This window comes from Sphaeramia orbicularis, chromosome 21, assembly GCF_902148855.1.
Source record: "Sphaeramia orbicularis chromosome 21, fSphaOr1.1, whole genome shotgun sequence".
Lineage (NCBI taxonomy): Eukaryota > Metazoa > Chordata > Actinopteri > Kurtiformes > Apogonidae > Sphaeramia > Sphaeramia orbicularis.
This window is the reverse complement of record NC_043977.1, coordinates 44,518,069-44,536,180: the sequence shown is the minus strand read 5'-3', so window position 1 is coordinate 44,536,180 and position 18,112 is coordinate 44,518,069. Positions and strand designations below refer to the sequence as shown.

Here is an 18,112-nt window from a genome sequence, read left to right as displayed (position 1 = left end):
AGACGGACAGACGGAGAGATGATGTGCTGGATATACAGAAAAATAAGGAAATAAATGAATACATGTGGAAATGCAGTAATACAAAAATGAATTAAATATATGAATTCACAGATATATATAAATAAATATATATATAGATTTGAAAAAGCATAACTGAGGAAAAAGATAGATAGATAGATAGATAGATAGATAGATAGATAGATAGATAGATAGATAGATAGATAGATAGATAGATAGATAGATAGATAGATAGATAGATAGATAGATAGATAGATAGATAGACATGGTAATAAAAACATAAAACATAAACATTTAATTATTTATTTCTTCATTTTTGCATTTATTTGTGCATTTGTTTATTTATTCAAGTGTTTATTAAGTTATTTCTACATTTATTTCTGCATTTATTTATTTATTCATCTTTTTATTGATTTCTAATTATGTCATTTTTTGTCCCTCATAATAGACTGCTCGGTGTATGGTTTGACCGTTGTGTGGTCTTGTCGTTGTGATTCGCCGTGTTTCGGAAGTTTTCGTCCAACTCCGTTCCATCTTCGGCTATTTCCGGCCAATATCGACATCTGCTTTCTCGTCCTTCTCCAATCTCCGTGTTGTTGTTCCCGGTGACGCGGCGGAGGTGTAGCCTGACGCGGGCTCTTACGTGTCGGCCAGAATAAAAGTGGAGCTCCGGAGGCCCGGGAGCGACGAAGGGAGTTTGTATCGGTAAGGACGGAGCGATGTCCGGGGCTCTGAGAGACCGGACGCGGCTGTAGAAAGTGTCGGTCTGGTCGGGTTCGGCCCGAAGGAAACAAAGAGATCATGGCGCCGCGGTGTGTTTGTAGCAGGATGGAGGGAGGGGAGGCTGCGGCTGTTTGGGGGGAAAAGACGGGAAAATAAGCGGCATGAAAGTGTACGAAGAGGGTTTGTTTGTGCATTACAACATCATAAATATATATATGATGTAGAGGTTGTAAAGTTGTGTGTTGTCAAATTAAGCTAGCAGGGCTGAAGCTCATATGTGCACAGGTTTGCGCTGTTTTTCCCATAAAGGCGCATTCAAAGCTTCGACCACAATATTCAGATTTTTTTTTTTTTTTACAACTTCCTCGGCTGTAATTCAAGTTTTCAGTCTTGTACATCCGACACATCAGACAGTAGTACAGTTATGTATCCGGCCGCACAAATATTAATTAAATTTTCCCCATTTTACATTCATTGTGTCGTGAAAGAAATCGGCCATTACGGGCCGTCGCATTCGGTTGGACGTTGAAAAACATGAACCCGGGCCTAGAAATATAACCAACATGTTTTATTTTCGGTCTATATTGTTTGCTATCCCCCGAGATGTGACCGTGTAGTGCTTTGAGGGGGCGTTGCCCGGCCATGTGGCTCTGCTGTCACATACAGAGCATCCAAGTGATTTTTGAAAAGCAGAGGGAGAAATGTGTAAAGCCAATCATGCAGCGCAGAGAAGCTACGCAGAGTGTGAGATCACTGAGCTCCGACAACAACACAGCCCAGATCAACGCTCTAAGTCGGCCACGGATCCCGGCTCCGGTCCGATCTATATACGATCACACCCTCAGCTGATCCGGCAGCAAACTTTGGGTTACTATTAGTAAAAATAACAGCGCGTTTTTTTCCCAGTTTTCTGTGTGTGTTTGTGGTTTAGTAGTGGGCAGAGCCTCGGGTGGTAGATGTCAGCAGTGAGATAAACGGGACAGTCAAAAGGAGAAACGCAGCGTTTGATTTGTTCTTGCTCAACAGAAATCTCTTCTTGTAAGACAGTAAAAACTAGAAGCACTCGGAGAGCGCAGACCTCCGCCAAGGCTGATCAGTGCCCCCCCCCCCCCCCCCCCCCCCCCCCCCCCGTGGGCCCCCCCATGCCAAGGAGGTTATGTTTTGCCAGGGTTTGTTTGTCTGTTTGTCTGTCCGTTAGTGTGCAACATAACTCAAAAAGTTATGGACAGATTTGAAAGAAATTTTCTGGTCTGTGCCCCCCCCCCCCCCCCCCCCATCACCACCTAAATTTAATCATTTCTTCCTTATCCCATTTCCAACAAACCCTGAAAATTTCATCAAAATCTGTCCATAACTTTTTGAGTTATGTTGCACACTAACAGACAGACAAACAAACAAACCCTGGCAAAAACATAACCTCCTTGGCGGAGGTAATAAATATAATGGATAATCAGCTAATGCACAGATGCCAAACATTCGGCCCTCCAAAGGGTTCAATCCGGCCCCTGGGGTGAATTTGTGAAATGCAAAAATTACACTGACGATATTAACGATCAAAGATATTAAAATCATTTTAGTTCATTTCAGTATAAAGTGGATCAGATCAGTAAAATACTATCATAATAACCAACAAATAATGAAAAGTGTACATTTTTTCCCTTTGTTTTAGTGTAAAAAACTACAATTACACGAAAATGTTTACATTTACAGGGTAGGGAAGCAAAATTTACAATATTTTGAGGCAGGGACTGAAAGACAGTGTATGATCAATTAGTTTATTGAAAGTCATGAGAATTTATTTGCCACAAGAAAATTTACATAATAGAAAATGTTTTTATTCTATGTGTCCTCCTTCTTTCTCAATAACTGCCTTCACACGCTTCCTGAAACTTGCACAAGTGTTCCTCAAATATTCGGGTGACAACTTCTCCCATTCTTCTTTAATAGTATCTTCCAGACTTTCTCGTAATAGTTTTGCTCATAGTCATTCTCTTCTTTCCATTATAAACAGTCTTTATGGACACTCCAACTATTTTTGAAATCTCCTTGGGTGTGACGAGTGCATTCAGCAAATCACACACTCTTTGACGTTTGCTTTCCTGATTACTCATATGGGCAAAAGTTTCTGAAAAGGTATGGATAATAGTGTTAGGTATGATTATGACATCAATATATGTTTGGTTTCAAAACAATTGACGTAGTGCCTGCTGAGAAAAAACATCTAAATGTTCATTGTAAATTTTGCTTCCCCACCCTGTACAGACTAGCCTTTAAAAAAAATTTGAATATCTGAAATGTCCTAAGAGAAGTATGTGGAACTTTAATAATATTCTGCCTGTTATTTTAATGTTTTGTGTATTTGTAGATCCACTGTGATCTTTAAGTTGTGATTCGCATGTATAAATGATAAACTAAGGCGTAATATTGTTAAAACTGCACTTATTTTACTAAAGAATTTTCAGCTTGTTCATGTTATGTTCAAGTACAATTCGTAGATGTAAACATTTTCATTATGGAATTTACTTTTTCATTCAAAAATTCTGATTCAATTATTTATATTATTTTACTGGTCTGGCCCACTTTATATCATATTAGGTTGAATGTGGCCCTTGAACTAAAATGAGTTTGACACCCCTGAGCTAATGGGTGTGTGTGTGCGCGCATGCGAGTGTGTGTTTGGAAATCCTTTTTGTATTAGTCTCAGCTTGATGAGAAACATACCCGCACAAACTATCTAATGCACAGGTGTCAAACATATGGCCCGGGAGCCAAATCCAGCCCGCCAAAGGGTCCAGTCCGGCACTTGGGATGAGTTTGTGAAATGCAAAAATTATAATCATTATCAATTATAATCGGCCCAATTAATCAGCCGGCCGATTAATCAGTCGATCTCTAGATATGACCCATTTGGACGTTCAGAGGCTCCGTAGTGAACGTGGAAACACTGTTGTCTTCTACAACATTGATTCACCAGTAAAACCCATGGAGTTGGATCAATGACAGTGGATGAAGACACTGGGTTCATGTTGAGTTATTGATATCTTTGCTGAAAAATTCTCTTTTTCTTCAATGTTCTCTGTTTCTGATATAATAACCCTCAAGTTTAATCTTAGCTTTTATGAACATCTGCATGATCAGTGAATTAAATATCGGAAAGTGCCTGATTTACTCTGAAAAAAAAACCCCAATACCAAATAAAGAGAATAATATTACAGTCAACTGTGATAAATCACTTAAGAAAGGTTAAATATAGAGAAAAATTCATTTTGGAATTGCCACAAAATTAGCGCTGGATCTTTATGGGTTAATTCAGCCCAATATGATCTCAAGTGGGCTGGACCAATCAAAAAAGTAAAATTACATAGGAAAATGGTTTACATTTATAAAGTTATCTTAAAAATGTGAATAACACAAACAACCTAAAATGTCCAAAGAGAAATAATTGTAATTTTCTGTAAGATACAAAACATTTAGTAACAGGTAGAATGTTGTTAAAATAGTAGTTACTTATCTTAAGATATTTCAGATTCACATTTTTTTGTGAAAGGGTTGTTTGTACATGTAAACCTTTTTTTTTTTTTTACAGTAAAACAGAAAGACACATGGAGTTGTCATTATTTGTAGGTTATTATGATAATATTTTACTGGTCTTATCCACTTGAGATCATATTGGTCTGCATGTGGAGCCTGAACTAAAATAATTTTGACACCCTGGACTGTTGATGTCTTAAGTGTAAATTTTGCATTTTACAAATTCATCCCACGGGTTGGAGTGGAACCTTTGGTGGGCCGGTTTTGGCCCACTGGCCGTTTGCTTGACATCTGTGATCTAATGGATCTATAACAAGTTTTTGCTGCAGAGGAGACAGACACCCCATGCTGTAATTTCTTCCATCATGATCAGGTTAGGGTTATTATCATCTTTTTCTTGTGGGTTGGAAGGCTCAACTAAACATAAAACACAGCTCTCCTTATGAGTTTGTGATATATACATGTGTCACTTCTCAGTGCTTCAGTCATAATATGAAAATGTCAAGTGACCAGGGGTTTTCCATGGGAACTGTGTTGACTGTTGGGGAAAAAAATGTCTTGACACTTGATATGTTAACACATTTGACACACGCGAGATGAGACCTCTTATGTGTAAAGACACGGTTGATGAAGTGTGAACATTGCAGTCAACAGTGCCCCATATCTGATCTTTACACTCACAACTAACTCAGATCAGATTTTTTCCATGATTGTGTGGACAGAGCAAATGACATGGAATTTGTTTTTTGTTGGGTTTTTTTTTCAGTTCTGATCTAGGCCACTTCCATATGTGGTCCTGAATCAAATACACATCATAATCATTCTGAACCATTGATCAGGATACGAATGAATTTTACCTCACTTTAAAAGGAGATTTGTCACAACGTTGCAGTGGCGGGGAACATACACACACAAACACACAGCTATAAAGTGGTTCAACTACAACATACACATTATGCAGTTGTAAAATTAATCTGAAACATAAGATATCAGTGAAATGCAGACATGGACTGTTTTACTGCACAATATATATTGATAATAGGGATGTAACGATATGAAAATTTCATATCACGGTTATTGTGACCAAAATTATCACGGTTATCATTATTATTGTGGTATTATTGAAATTGTGCTCAAAATGTTCAAAAAGTACTTATACACACACTGAACTAATTTAACCAAGTTGTATTTTGAAAAAAAAAAAAAAAATCAAATCAAATAATTGGCACAACATACCTTCTATTGGCAGAAACATTCAAATATTAACCCTTAGTGGTCTGAGCCTATTTTGTATGTTTTTCAGTCCTTTTGATTTTGCCTTTATATACTATATAAACAAATGTTTACTATACTCATGTTTGGGATCTGTTTTGTCAGCACAACTTCATCTATATCAACTGCCTATTATTTTTTTCACTTTAACCTACTATAAAAACATAAAAGGACAGAAAACACACACAAAAAAATAAAATCCAATTGGGAAAATGTATATAATTTATTGCATAAATAACACAAAGATGCTTAACGAACCTTTTCAAAGACTTTAAAAGTGAATATTGGTTCCAAATATTAGGTATATACAATTAAGATTGTAATAAATTAAAACTATACGAAAATATTTGACATGAAAGCAGATCTTTACATAGGTGTTTTCTCTGGAAAAATGCAGTAGTCAAACACGGTTATCATGATAATTAGAATTTAAACAGTAATACTAACCATCTGCAATTTTACCGTGGTTTATCGTTATACTGGTAATCGTTACATCCCTAACTGATAATACATGTTTTAACATAAAAGTAAGGTTTCGAAATTACAACTTACTTGTGTAGTATTTTCACTGCATGCGTCGATTCTTTTACAGAATGTAAAGGTCATCACAGTTCAACACGACCACAGAAGTCAGATATGAGCACTTTAAACAGTAAATCAGAATTAAGCACGAAGACTGACATTATGAATATAGCCATAAAGTCTCCAAAGTCGAGAAGACTGTCCTTGTGATACTTCAGTCTTAACCAGGTGGTATTCCATATAAATACTGTAGCAGGTCTCTGCTCTGTGGAGGCTGAAGTTTTGAAAGGTTTGATACAAGTAAGATAGCAAGAGGAAGGATAGATGTTGAGGAGTGTAATAGATGGGTTTGCCTGTTTGGTGTTTTTTATATGGTAGCTTGTTTCTTGTTGCTGTACCTTAGGAGATAAAGACAGATGTAAGGAGCAATCAGATTAAAACCAGTAACTAAAATAACTGTAATTTCAACACAGTCAAAAAAATCAGTGCGCAATCAATGAAGGGAAGTGTGCCCTGGTCCCAGACTAGAGGGTTATTATCTAAGCCATAGCTGGTGTGAAACCAATGCACATGTTGAGATCTGACTGCCCCATTTCAAACAGAAACAGTTCAGTGGGTCAGCTTTACAGCACAAGTGGTCCGGGCAGAAATGGCATTGTTATGACAACATTGCAGTCATGATTACCAGCTGACATGATCAGCACAGGCAGCTGTAGATCAGAACAGTCGTCTTCCTTTCCCCCGTTGATCAGCCTAGGGCAGCTTTCTCAGTTTGTATGTTTCTGGCGCCTCATGGTACAATGATTAGTTATGAATAGATGTAGATCTTATTGTCAGTGGGTTACAACACGGTCCCACACTTTGAAGATGCATCCATGCATCCCTGTTTGACCTGAATGGAGCCTGTCCATCAGTTCATCATGTGGAACATTTCTATATGTATGGCTGCATTTCACTGAAAAATCTATTACTGATACATTGGTTTCGCATCTAAATCAGATCTGTTTGATCCCAATATCTGATTTTGTTGTTTTCAGCTCATTTGTATTTTTCTACTTTCAAAGCAGATTTACCATATACAATATAAATACATTTACCACATTTTGACAAGTAACCCTTTATAAAAAATTAATATCATTAATGAAAAATAAAAATGCTGTCTGTGAACACTGCATACACTGATACCGATGTGATTTACTTTTGATATACTGAAGCTCAGAATGAAATCTAAGCAATTTTGTTGGTGCCACAATAGTTTTGTGCCCAGTGCATGTGACTACAGATTTCACAATAATACAGAGATTTTAAGTAAAAGGCCCCTGAGCACGAGTAAACCCTGTAAAAACAGACCAGAAAATATCTGAACCATTGGAAGACACTCCTGCTATACCCCCCCCCATACTTCAATTACAACTGTTGCATTCATTATTTAATGCTAGTTCATTTCACTTTGGGATTGCACTTTACGTTTGCCTTCCTATACCTGCTTGAGAGATGCCTGAACCTCTATCTCGTTTTTTTTTTTTTTTTTTTTTTTTTTTTTTTTTAATACAATGACAATAAAGTATTGGATTGAATTGTAAATAGAGAAATTGACCCAGGTAAAAGCAGGGTAATTTAGCAAATGAAAAGAGCAGCAATACAACTCTTTCTGTATTTTAAAGTGTACAATTCTTCTCCCAAAACTCCTTTTTGTTTTGTGCTGTGGCTGTAGCTCCACAAAATCAGTTTTTAACAGTTTCTTTTCAAATCATCATCCTCAGCTCAGCCTATGAAGATGGAGGCAGCAGTGGAGGTTCAGCAGGGGGCGGAGACTGCTGTGACTGAGACGGAGAGCCAGCAGATCACCCCGGCACAGATTGCCACCTTGGCACAGGTAACACAAGACACAAAACCAGAAGGGGCTGAGTGGGGATACCTCAAAGTACACAGTAATAAAGAGATGGGGTTGACAACATCTTTGAATTTCAGGTATCCATGACAACGGGCCACGCCTCAGCAACAGGACCCACGGTAACGCTGGTACAGCTTCCCAACGGACAGACGGTTCAGGTCCACGGCGTCATCCAGGCCGCACAGCCGTCAGTCATCCAGTCGCCGGTCCAGGCTGTACAGGTGAAACACACACAGTCGAGGCATGTTCAGCCTGAACATTCAGAGTGGCTGAGAGTAAATAATTCATATGATGTATTTGTGTCCTCGTGTACCAGATTTCCACCATAGCAGAGAGCGAGGACTCACAAGAGTCAGTCGACAGTGTAACTGACTCTCAGAAGCGCAGAGAGATCCTGTCCAGACGTCCTTCTTACAGGTCATCAACAAGGCTCCTTTCTTAACATTCGTGTTATTGATTTTCTAATATGGGTCTGATTTTATCTTAAATGACATGTCATTAGCCTCAAAGCATAATTGCCTAAGTCACACATTATATGGACTAAAGTAGTGGGACATGTTGAATTCAGGTGTTTTTTGTTCCTAACAGGGGTCTCAGATACAAAACATAATGACAGGGTTCCTACGCAAGTATGGAAGGTGTGGAAAAATATGAAATTTGATTTTGTAAATTTCCAGGTCTGGAAAAGTATGAAAAATGGAAACACATGTATGGAAAAATATTCATGTTTTCAAGACTGTTACAACTGTTCTATTTTATAAAACATAAAATTCTGATTATCTAATAAAAGAAATGGATCGATCTGCAGCTAAAATATTTGTGTGAGAGCACATACAGTAGGCTACGCATCCTAGGAAACATTTTGGCAGATTGACAAGTTGAATGCTCAGCCTTCTGCTCTTATCCTCCAACCCATTTTAAGGCCCGTCCAGGTGTCGTCAAGTTTCACTGCTGCTTCGATGGACAGGTGATGTCCACACATTGTTCATGAGCGAGCTATTCAATATGGATTGTATGATCGTTGGCAGAGCTCATAATGGGTAGATGTAAATTCTCTGAGGACTGGCTCATAAATCCCAAATATAAAGACTGGATGGTTGGTTGGAATTTTTTTACCAAGACATCTGGAAATTAGGGTCTGGGAAGAAGTATGGAATTTTGAAATTTCAAATGTGTAGGAACCCTAATAATGACAAATATCATAATATAGTTTTATTTTGTGATAAATATCATATTGATTTTTAATATTGATGTTTATATCTAAAATCGTCAAGAATAGGACATCTTACAGCTGTAGCCACGGTGTGTCCAAATATTTTTGTCCATATAGTTTATAAACATCAATATTTCCGTAAAGTTTAATGGGAGATTTTTCTTCCAAAGTGAGATGTGAAAAAAGTAGATGATTACAGTCAGAGCATAAAAAAATATTTTAGAAATTTAGAGGCAGAACATTTAAGATCATAGTCATGGATGAAAAAAACAATAATAAAATCAGTGCTGAGAGAAATTAAGTAAAAACCATCTCTGAGGCATTTTTGGAAGCAAAGATAACAATTTAAATCAAACTAACCAATGCAATGATATTTATCCCAATATAAAACTATATTATGACATTTGTCATTGTTTTGTGTCCCGGCTTGGCTTGACTCGGTATTCCTGGAGACCGTTTCCATTACAGGATACTACTGACTCTACAGTACCTGGACGTCACAGTGATGCGGCGTGTTATTTCCGTGTCGTTTGTTCAGAGAGTTGCTGATAAACTCGCTCGTTGCATGTTGTCTCGTCTGAATTTTTACGTCCGCCACCAAAGACTGAATCTCCTCGACCGATCATGGTGTAGTTTTGGGCTGTTTTCATGTGGATTAATGTACTCCTATATTTACTGTCAACTTCCACATCTGTTTTTTGTAAAACGGTGGGTCATAGAGAAAACTGTCTGACCAATCAGTGGTCTGAAGTGTTATACGTCACGGTTTTGTATTGCTTGGAACCTCGGCGGAGGTGATACCAAAAAACTAGTACCAGGTACCATATTCAAGGTCCTTTTTCATAATGGAAACGCAAAAAGGTCGCGTCGCGTTGAGCTGGTACCACACAGTGGAAACGTGGCATTAGGAAAGAAACACCAGAATTCAACGTGTCCCAATACTTTTGTCCATATAGTGTATGACTTATGCAGTTATGCTATGAGGCTAACGATTTGTTATCTTTAACTCTCTGGTATGAAGCATATGTTTGTGAATAACTCCCACTGTTTTGTGTCCAACAGGAAAATCCTGAATGACCTTTCCTCAGACGCGCCGGCTGTCCCTCGTATCGAGGAGGAAAAAGCTGAGGAAGATTCATCTGCTGCTGCTGCCACGCCGGCTATCACTACCGTTACTGTTCCCACACCCATCTACCAGACCAGCAGCGGACAATACAGTAGGTGTAACATACACGTGTCAAATAGCATTTGGACATGAATGTGACACAACACATCTAAGGTTTAGTGAAGAAAGTGGGTCATTTTGCAGCTGAAGGCACAGATATTTGGTGTGCCAAGGAGCACTGAGTTACAATCAGTCACGCTCAGTAGAGAAGCGAGTTCTTTATTCATCAATTTGTCCAAGGGGCTACAAGAATTTAGATCAGCAAAATAGGAGGGATTATGTATGATGTAGAGATCAGAGAAATTATCTGCTAAATGCATTTTTACATGTTTGTTCCTCTTATTTTTTTTACATGTTAGCTTCTAATCCTCGTCTTGTTTGATTTCTTTCGTCTCTTCCTCACCTCTCACCAAACACAACAGTTGCAATCACACAGGGCGGAGCCATCCAGCTAGCTAATAATGGTACAGACGGAGTCCAGGGTCTCCAGACTCTGACCATGACCAATGCCGCTGCTGCCGCCCAGCCTGGGGCCACCATCCTCCAGTACGCACAGACCAGCGATGGCCAGCAGATTTTAGTTCCCAGTAACCAGGTGGTGGTCCAAGGTGAGAGCAAACTGCATGACTGAAGTTGGGTTTAAGGGCATTAGTCCCTGGATGCACTGGATTTACATTTCATTCATTATTCATTATTAGAATATTTAAAATTTTTAGAATGCAGAATCAGAATGCTGAGCAAGAAAACACTTTTCACTCTGGTCTAATATCACCATCCAGCTGCCTCCGGTGATGTCCAGGCCTACCAGATTCGAGCAGCCCCCGCCAGCACCATCGCCCCAGGGGTGGTCATGGCCTCCTCCCCGGCCCTACCTACACAGGGCGCCACTGAGGAGGTCACCCGCAAGAGGGAGGTCCGCCTCATGAAGAACAGGTATGACATGGACAACCATAAACATGTTGAAATTGAGCCTGTTTACATGTACAATAATACTCTGAACATTATCCAGTATCTGGAGTTGTAAGATTATTTAAGTGATCACGTAAACAGTATAATCTGATATGTTTTATCAGGTAACAGCAGTAATCTGATTATGAGAAACCGGATTAACACACCTGGATTTCTCCCCAATATTCCAATGTCTTTCTGCATGTATACAGGTTAATCAGATTTATTTCGTTCTTTTACGTCAGTGCATGTGAAAACAATTAAAAACGTAGAGAACAGAAGTTAGGATAGTCAAACATGAGCGGAAGATATGTATACGTAATCTGATAATGGACTGGAGTGTCTAAACCGGGTTTTTTCAATTATCGCATTTCTTAAGTGCATGTAAATGCATTATCTGATCTGATTATTATAACTGTCCAATTACTCTTAGTTATGGGACTTTTATGGTCATGTAAACAGGCTCATTGACTTTTATCAAGATTTGAGTTTATAACAGGCCATCTAGATGTGGGCGTTTGGAAAATGAATGAGAATCACTGTTTGTATATTTTCCTAACACACCCACTAATACATTCAATAGCAGAGTTCCAATTCAAATAGAAAACCAAAGAGATAAAAAAAAAAAAAGACTCATGATTTGTTATTCTTTCCACAGAGAGGCAGCTCGTGAATGTCGCAGGAAGAAGAAGGAGTATGTTAAGTGTCTGGAGAACAGAGTGGCTGTCCTGGAGAACCAAAACAAGACGCTTATTGAAGAACTCAAAGCCCTTAAAGACCTTTACTGCCATAAATCTGAGTAATTCCTGTCCTCATCGTCGAGTTGGGCCAAGTAGCATCTCAGTTTTTTTTTTTGTTTTGTTTTGTTTTTTTCCCCTAGTACTTTGACATTTTGTAACTGCCTGTTTGGCCTCTCCATTTGCACATTATATCCAGTTCTGCTTATATCACATCTCCCTTCAGCAGGCTGCCAGTATATTACATATATGAGGCAAATTTTTAACCATATATGGCGCACTGAAAGCAACAATGTGGACAGAAAATCTCTAGTCTGAAACATTATTAAACTACCTGTACATGTAGGTTAATCGGCAAAACTAGATACATCCCAATAATAATAGTATTTGCCTTCAACTGGACTCAAATGTTACCTGTTATATGCCTGTTCAGACCCAGATGTGGCCTCAGACGAGCTCTACCAGTTGTTTTTAAAGTATTCGATTGAACTGTGAAACATTACTTGCTCTACATTAGGTATGAAACATGTTTTTGGCACATGTGGCCACTTGCAGTATAATGTGGACTCCAAAACCAATTGGTCATAGAAAGGTCCATTTTTTTCAGTGTTTTTAAAGATGCTATTAACTGCCAGTGGTGAAGAAAGCAGAAGTGTGTATCAGCAGAAAGTGGATCTGCCACAGTAGAGTCCGTTAGAAAGGGATGTGTTTTGCGATGCCGCACTTTTCAGTTCAGTTGTCAGCACCGTTAGGAAAGATTTATCTGTACGCCAAGGCACAATTTCTACAAAAGTTAATTTCATATCCTTTGTTCACTCTGTCCTCTGTTTATCAGTGTTGCCATCCTTCTATTGGTTAAGGGTATATTGTATTTGACATAATCACTGAGGTCTGACTACATGCACAGGTCAACCAAACTAGATTTGGAATGACTGCAAAAACAAAACAGACCTATTTCAGCTTTGACTGGCTGTACTTCTTGCATTTCTGCACACAAGTAGTTTGTATAGCAAAGCACAGTTAGTGTTTACATTTTCTGGCTGCTCTGTGTAACAAATGAAATCAAATGATATCATACAACAAAAGGTAATAATGGATAAAGAAAGGGAAATTAAAGGAAAAACCAAATCAAGGCTCATCCCAGTCATCCCTCATTTTCTCCAGCTCCACCCTCTTAATCAAATATGGTCGTGTCTGGATCTGGAATAATCCCATCGGTGCAAAATCTCCCATAAGTGTTCTGTCAGGGTGAGATATGGTGACTGTAAAAGACACAGCATATGATTCACGTCATTTTCATAATGTTCAAACCATTGGGTGACCCTTAGACCGATGCACCATCATCTTGGAGGAGATGAGTGTCATCCGGATTTCCTTTAATTTGTCCCCCCATAATTTGTAAACCAGGCCAATAAGTAGTGTGTCATTGTCTTTCAGTTAACTGCCTACACCACCACGATGCTGTCTTCCTGTTTTGCTTTATTGTTGTCTTTCTTAATGCAAAGACACACCAACCCGATTTTCAGTGGTCGGACGTTGTCGGGCATTCTGACGAAGTCGGTGACATGAGTCTGGTGTGTTCCGTGCGATCGGCCGTTGTTAATGCCGTCGCCAGTCTATTTGGCCAATTCAACATGTGTAATCGGCCACTATCGGTTGTTCAGTCGGACCAGTCTGATTGGTGGAGGGATAGCCCTTGACTGGTGAATCAGTGAACGAGAAGCTTCCATGTGAATCCAGCTATGCCAAGGTACTTCATACTATTATTGTCTTCTATAATAGGCCATTCACTGCTCATATTGTGTCTGAATGAGTGGCAGTCAGTGTTGACTATGGATTTCATTCATTCCATGAAGTGAACACTGTTAGCACTGTTAACATTGTGTGATTTCTCCTTAGTTTTTGCCTGTGACATCTTTCTTCTTCCACAAGAAGAAGCCTGAGTGCTGACAACGCCAGTATTTTCTTATTACTAGCCATTTGTTCAAGTACAACAACAACAATCCTTGACTGTTCAACACTCTGCTGACAACAGTGACTGACAACATTGAGGTCTGTGTTTTGGTCTAGAGAGATGTTCCGTCATTTTGGATTTTACGTCACAGAATGTACGCTCAAGTCGTTAGTCAATTTGGTGTGTTCTTCACACTTTTTTGTGTCTGGGAGATGGGAGCCAACCGATCAGTCGGGCTACCTTTTCTGGTGGCGATCGGCAGTCGGGTTGGTGTGTCTTCACCCTTACAGTGTTCGAGTCTGATCAGGTCAAAGACAGATCACAAGAAAACTGTTAGCGACAACTTTTTACTTTATCATTCAACACTAATCTACAAAGACATGCATTTTGTAGAAGAGAGATGACTCTATGGGACTGTGCGGTTTTTCAAAACATTCACGTTAGTCTGTTTACTTTTTTATATACCTGTACATAGATTCTACAGCATGTGTAGACCTGGTTTATTTCTGTTCATTTGATTTGGAAAAAGTAATTTTATGGCTTGTGCGAAACGACTTTACATATTTGTATCATACATGTATAATAGGAGAAAACGATGTAGGTGTGTATCCATGTTACCCACCAGGCCTATCGCAGTCATGGCAGCTAAGTGTATGAAAAAAGGCCTTTGTTTGAGATATTGTGATATTTTCGAGTGCTGTACTCTTGTTCAGGATCAATGGTGTTTATAGAGAAGAATAAGTTTGTTGAGAGCAGTTGGGGTCCACATCATAATCACGTATCAGTTTAATTCATTCGCATTTATCTGTGTTTAGCTGCGGAGTGACATACTATGCCATCGCTGCAGCCGTTTGTTCATATCCAGGAACCTTTGGTGGTTTCAAACTCAGCAACAGACATTTATATCCTCAACTATATATTTTATCTCATTAGCCTTTAAGCTCAGAAATGTGTTTTTTTAAATTACCATTTTATATCTTGTAATTCATGACATTAAATTTTAATTTTTTACTTTATGCTGGCACCCTTTTTATGTTTCTCATATTATTGTCATTGTCTAAAATTACATGTATTATACTGTAAACCTACATTAAACAATTATGTTTGACGAGGAGCTGTTCAGTGGGTACAACATACCCATTTTGTTACATAGATACAGTAACTACATTATTTCCAACTCAGATCCACCTTGAATCATCTCTAAATTGCAAATCTTAAAAGCATTTGAAATAACTCAGTAATTAAGTCCCTAAAAGTTCCTCTCTACTCGGCATATTTAAAGAACCGTGAAACCCAGACAAGTCCTGCTTAAAACGTGTTTCTTTACAGTACAAAAGCCTGTCTCAAAGAAGTTCTAGTTTGTATTTTGTTTGAAGAGCTTGAGAATGGGACTGTAAGCCAGTCTGAGCTTGGGTTTTTTTGTCAAAGTATTTGTGTAAGTCACAAGCATTATTATGAGCAGGGAGGAAATTGGATTTTTTTTTTTTTTACCTCAGATATCTCTTTTAAATAAAGTCTTATTTAGGATTAAAAGCAAAATGTCAAATGAAATTCTTCTAAAAAAAAAAAAACATGTTCTGTTTTATTGTTTTTTAGAAGAACTTCAGTGAGTCTTAATTTTATTTGTATTATTATAATATTATTATATTGTATCATACACAACATGCATATTTGTACTGTATATATGAGATCAAACCACAGAAATGGTTGCATTTGCTGAAGACATGTCGTAGCACTTCATCGTTCTGTCATTTTAATTTTTGCCTCAATGCATCAACCATGTGGTCCTTTCAACATACAAAAAAAAATCTAGACATGTTATGTTTTCATCGGCTGAAATGGAATATGACAAAACCACAACTTGGTCTTTGCAGATTTAAAAGCTAATTTTACAGGGGAGGAAATAGTCAATTAGAGAGGATTCTCATGTTATGTTGCTGAGTGCTGGGGTTTTACATTTAGCACAGGGCTGGGTCCCACTCACACCTTCACATACTGGTATGCACAAAGTACAAGTGGTACTGTTTGTGGGATTTTACTTTAATATTTTATCAGTTGCATCTTTTTTTATGTTAAAAACTATACAAAAGCATTTTTAATTAATACATAAATAAGGCCAACTTTCAGTATGTGACTGTTTTTGATACTCAGATGGTATTGAAGCCCTAGTGCTACATGGTTTTTCATAAAGAGAAATAAAACAACTCATTGACACATACAGTGCTGGTGCTGGATAAAAAAAAAAACTAGTAATAATCTATTTCTCTTGATTTGATATAGTGAACTCAACTTTGTGATGTGACAACACAATATCTTACCAACAGTGTTTTCATTTCTGTGCCAGAATAGTTTTTACCCATGGGCCTCATTTGTGCATGAAACAGATTAATATCCATGTAAAAGTACATAGAATTTCTAGGACGTTAATAATAACCTTTTTCTAATGTTTCATGTGATCACTTTATATATTGCCACTTTTACAAGTTCTCAAAGTAAAATGCCATGTATTGTATAATATCTTGTTGCGACAAGACCAAATTATACGTTATATACTGTTTGTTTCAACATTGTGAAAAAACTATACCAGCCCATTATTTGAAAGTGCTGTTACTCTTGACATGTCATCACTCTTTTGTAAACACTTGCTATGTCGCAATAAACTGCTATTGAAGAATATGTTGTCTTATTGTTAATCACACAAACATTCAATTCATGTTGGATATTGGTTGGAAAAACCTAACAAATATAAAAGCGAAGACTGATTTATAAAATGTTTGGATTTGCTATGTATATTTGGTATGTGTGGATTAGAACTCTAAAGTGTTCAACTCTTTAGAAACTGACACAAAGAGGGGTTATGTAAAAATATAAAAAACACATTTCCATACTTGTAGACTTTATAAGTTGACATACAGCATAAAGAGATAGATTTAGGATGAATAAAACCTGTATATACAAAAATTTTTTGAATGAACTGCGCAATATGCAAAGCTAAAATACAAATATTGCACAATCCTAACCATACGCTTGAATGCTGTATATAACAACAATACAATTTGTAAATTTCCTTTCAGTTTTCACTTTACTCATTCCTACGCATCAGTGCGCCCCCATACCATCACAGATGTAGGCTTGTGTACCAGCCAGATGGTTCTTTACTTCGTCAGTCCTGAGGAAGTAGTGTCTGTGGTCTATAAAAAGAATTAAACATCTTGATTTGTCTGACCACAGAACAGTTTTCTACTTTGCTTCAGTCCATTCTGAATGAACTTTGGTCCAGAGAAGATGGCAGCATTTCATGTTCATGTTGGGTTCTGCATGATGGAGGTTTAACCCGCACCTGATTAAACCAAACTTTAAAAATAACCCCTGCTGAAAGACAGTGATATACATCAATCATACAAACATAACTATAAAACAAATATTATGAAGCAATAAAAGACATACTCAAACAGCAGAATCTCATGCTGGGTCAAAAGCTTAGGAGTACATATGATTTTTTAAGACGAGTTTTAAAAATGGACAGTGAAGGGGTCTGTCTAATGTGATAGGACAAGTCATTCCATAATTTAGGAACTGCACACACACAGACCTCTGAAGTCCTCCTGAGCCCATGCACTGATTTCCATCACAGTCATGCCTGGTTTTAATGCAGTGCAGCCTGAGGGCTTGAAGATCAAGAGCATTATACTGATTCTAGGTCTTGTCCTCTGCACACAGAGATTCCTCCAGATACAAGGGATTTGTTGATTATGTTTTATTATATTTTATTTTTGTCCTCTTATTTCAGATTGCAGAACATTATTCTGAAGTACTTCCATTGCACTTCAACCCCTATTCCCACATTTAATTCGGAGAAATTCTAAGATAATCTTGTTATGCTCAGTCATGTTACTGATTTATTCCCAACTGACCTCTTCAGTTGCTTATTTATTTATTTATTTATTGAAGTTTTTATACAGCTTACTTTTCTGCTATTTTTTTTTTTCTTTTTTGCCTCTTTTGTTGGATCCCAACTTTTTGGAAATGTGTTGCTGTCATCAAATGCAAAATGACATTATTTGTTTTCTGAAAGACCTTAAACAATTTGTCAATTGAAACACTTACTGTTTTCTATCTTCTACTGTGAATAAAA

At 37.8% G+C, this 18,112-nt stretch overlaps 1 protein-coding gene and 1 long non-coding RNA gene across 2 annotated transcripts; one reads left to right on the top strand and one right to left on the bottom strand.

Moving 5' to 3' along the window:
• The first annotated feature begins 589 nt into the window (after nt 1-589).
• creb1b (cAMP responsive element binding protein 1b) lies at nt 590-12,592 on the top strand. The gene is made up of 8 exons (XM_030125003.1): nt 590-723; nt 7,830-7,942; nt 8,038-8,181; nt 8,277-8,377; nt 10,236-10,390; nt 10,761-10,946; nt 11,118-11,271; nt 11,945-12,592. Exons 2-8 carry the CDS (start codon nt 7,838-7,840, stop codon nt 12,087-12,089), a joined length of 990 nt encoding a protein of 329 aa, XP_029980863.1. The 5' UTR covers nt 590-723; nt 7,830-7,837; the 3' UTR covers nt 12,090-12,592.
• Nucleotides 12,165-15,504, bottom strand: LOC115412477 (uncharacterized). Its single transcript, XR_003934346.1, has 2 exons — nt 14,260-15,504; nt 12,165-13,516 (listed from the first exon to the last, which is right to left on the bottom strand). It is a non-coding gene; the product is annotated as an uncharacterized LOC115412477 (long non-coding RNA).
• Between the last annotated feature and the right edge of the window lie 2,608 nt (nt 15,505-18,112).

Excerpts from the sequence above, each read along its gene's own strand:
- creb1b (XM_030125003.1), top strand. The coding sequence starts at position 7,838 with ATGAAGATGGAGGCAGCAGTGGAGGTTCAGCAGGGGGCGGAGACTGCT. Across the intron at positions 8,182-8,276 it reads CGCCGGTCCAGGCTGTACAG|ATTTCCACCATAGCAGAGAG; the intron begins GTGAAACACACA and ends CTCGTGTACCAG. Across the intron at positions 10,947-11,117 it reads TAACCAGGTGGTGGTCCAAG|CTGCCTCCGGTGATGTCCAG; the intron begins GTGAGAGCAAAC and ends ATCACCATCCAG.